The sequence below is a fragment of the Nansenia antarctica genome (genome assembly GCF_963989245.1).
Source record: "Nansenia antarctica genome assembly, contig: SCAFFOLD_305, whole genome shotgun sequence".
Taxonomy (NCBI): domain Eukaryota; kingdom Metazoa; phylum Chordata; class Actinopteri; order Argentiniformes; family Microstomatidae; genus Nansenia; species Nansenia antarctica.
This window is the reverse complement of record NW_027662529.1, coordinates 15001-17500: the sequence shown is the minus strand read 5'-3', so window position 1 is coordinate 17500 and position 2500 is coordinate 15001. Positions and strand designations below refer to the sequence as shown.

Below are 2500 nucleotides of genomic sequence, written 5' to 3'. Positions count from 1 at the left end.
GGTCCCACTCCCAGCGGCGGGGTCACTGAGGTTCCCCACGGGGGGGAGGTAGGTCCGGGGGTCCCCGGGGAAGGGCGCGGAGGGGGCGTGGTTGAAGTGGGCCGTCAGGAAGATCCCCACCGTGCCCATGAAGAACAGCAGAGACATGGCGATGAAGCACACCCTGTCAATCACCCTGGCGACCAGGAACCACTCCTCGTTCTCCTGCGGAGGGGGCGTGTCATCAAAATCAAATCAAATCCAACTTTATTTGTCTAGCGCATTTCTCACAAAAAATGTGACACAATGTGCTTTACAGATGACAAGGAAGATAAAATAACAATAGAAATAAAAACAACAACAGATAAAAAAATAACAACAGATAAACAACAGTAGAGACAAAACAACAATAGAGTTAAAAATAACAATAGAAATAAATAAAAACAACAATAAGAGATTTTTAAAAGGCGAGATTGAATAAATAAGTTTTGAAGTCTTGTTTAAATGTTTCCTGAGTCATCGTAGGTTAGACAGTAGACGGGTAGGATTCTACTGTCTGAGGATTCTACTGTCTGAGGATTCTACTGTCTGAGGGTTCTACGGTCTGTGACCAGCTGTAAGTGTTGTGTGATTGGTTAGGTGGCCTGGGGAGAGGAGAGGAGCGGCGTGAAGGCGTGACTACTCACGCTCTGGAAGTCCTTCTGCTCCTGGGTGGCCTGAGCGATGTGCTTGCAGGACGCCACGCACTGCCGCAGCTGTGGGGAGGCCTGGGCGAGGCTGGTGCCCAGCCCCCTCCGCTGACCCCTCCTCCACACCGCTGTCTGGGGTCAAAGGTCATCGCAATGAATCAGAGGGAACGACACACGGTCACAGTGGCACAAACACCGAAGCACAGATGTATGTAAAGTAGTACCGTAAAGTAGTACCGTACGCCCCCTGATACACACACACTCATTCTCCCTTTCTCACACACTCTCACACACACACACACACATTCTCCCTCTCTCTCACACACACACACACCTCTCCCTCTCTCTCTCACACACACACACACACACACTCATTCTCCCTCTCTCTCATACACACACACACACACACACACACACACACTCTCCCTCTCTCACACACACACATTCTCCCTCCCTCTCTCTCACACCCCCCCCCCCCCACACACACACACACTCACGTATCTTCTCCAGAGCGGTCCTCATCAGCCCGTCCCTCTCCTCCCACCCCCCCTCCCACCCCCCCACCCCCCCCACACACACACACACACCCTCCCCCCCCCCCCCCCCCCCCCACACACACACCCCTCCCACACCCCCTCCCCCCCCACACACACACACCCCCTCCCACCCCCCCCCCCCCCCCACACACACACACACCCCCTCCCACACCCCCCCCCCCCCCCACACACACACACACACCCCCACCCCCACACACACACACACACACCCCCACCCCCCACACACACACACACCCCCCCTCCCACACACACACACACCCCCCCCCCACACACAGACTCACGTATCATCTCCAGGGCGCTCCTCATCAGCCCGTCTCTCTCCCTCAGCTGGGTGAACATCAGTTCCGACCGCGCCGTCTTCATCACGTATTCCTCCGCCTTGGCGATGAGGCCCAGGGAGCTGCGGCGTCTGCAGGGGACCAGGAACACGTCACGGCCCCCCCCCGGCCCCCCGCCCCCGCCGCCGGGTCAGACGGACCGCTGCCGTAAGCGCCACCGTAGCCGCTGCCGCTACCGTTAGCGCTGGCGTGGCCGTTTCCGGGAGCTGCGGTCGCTTGGCCGGCGTCCACGGCTGCATCTGCATCCTCAGCAGGCGAGGCAGAATGTTCAACAGCACCTGGAGGGACACGGTCAGGGGGTCAACCACAACCACAACCACAACCACAACCACAACCACAGCAGTTACAGTTTTATCATCCACAACCACAACTGCAACCACAGCAACAACCACAACCTCAAACACAACCACAACCACAGCAGTTACAGTTTTATCCTTTGTTCTGGCCATGACCACAATGTTTGGACCATGAATACTTCTATCATAAAGAGGTTCTAACCCAAACCCAGCCACTGAAGCGTGTATGACCTCACAGGGAAGACCTCACAGGCCCAGTGTTACCTTGCGGACCTTGTCGTTCATGGAGTGCGTGTTGGGGGTCCTGAGGGACACGTTGAGGACTATGACACAGTTCATGACCGTGACGGTGGTGGCGGTCATGGCTAACATCAGAAACCTACGAAAACAAAACAGAGGTGGAACAAAACGTTCATTATACGGTATTATGCTCATTCTAATCACCAATAATAATAATAATCGTAATAATAATAATAACGTTTTATTTGTATAGCGCTTTTCCTGCAAACGTTGCAGCTCAAAGTGCTCCAATCATTATACAATCATAATTTAATTATTTAGTCATTTAAAGGCAATATTAAAAAGATGGGTTTTTAGTCTTGACCAATGTAAACTGGCAGTGCCTTCCACAATGGACCTAT

The 2500-nt window shown here is 53.8% G+C and overlaps 1 protein-coding gene across 1 annotated transcript in view; it reads right to left on the bottom strand.

Annotated features, from left to right (window-relative positions):
* Positions 1–2500, bottom strand: part of chrng (cholinergic receptor, nicotinic, gamma) — a gene marked incomplete at both ends in the record, with an annotated part of 12952 nt that overhangs the window by 9 nt on the left and 10443 nt on the right. The window contains 5 exon segments of the mRNA XM_080551212.1: positions 1–204; positions 666–796; positions 1507–1669; positions 1671–1841; positions 2124–2238. The exon segment at positions 1–204 is cut by the window's left edge and continues 9 nt beyond it. Of these exon segments, the coding sequence (XP_080407338.1) occupies positions 1–204; positions 666–796; positions 1507–1669; positions 1671–1841; positions 2124–2238 (784 nt within the window).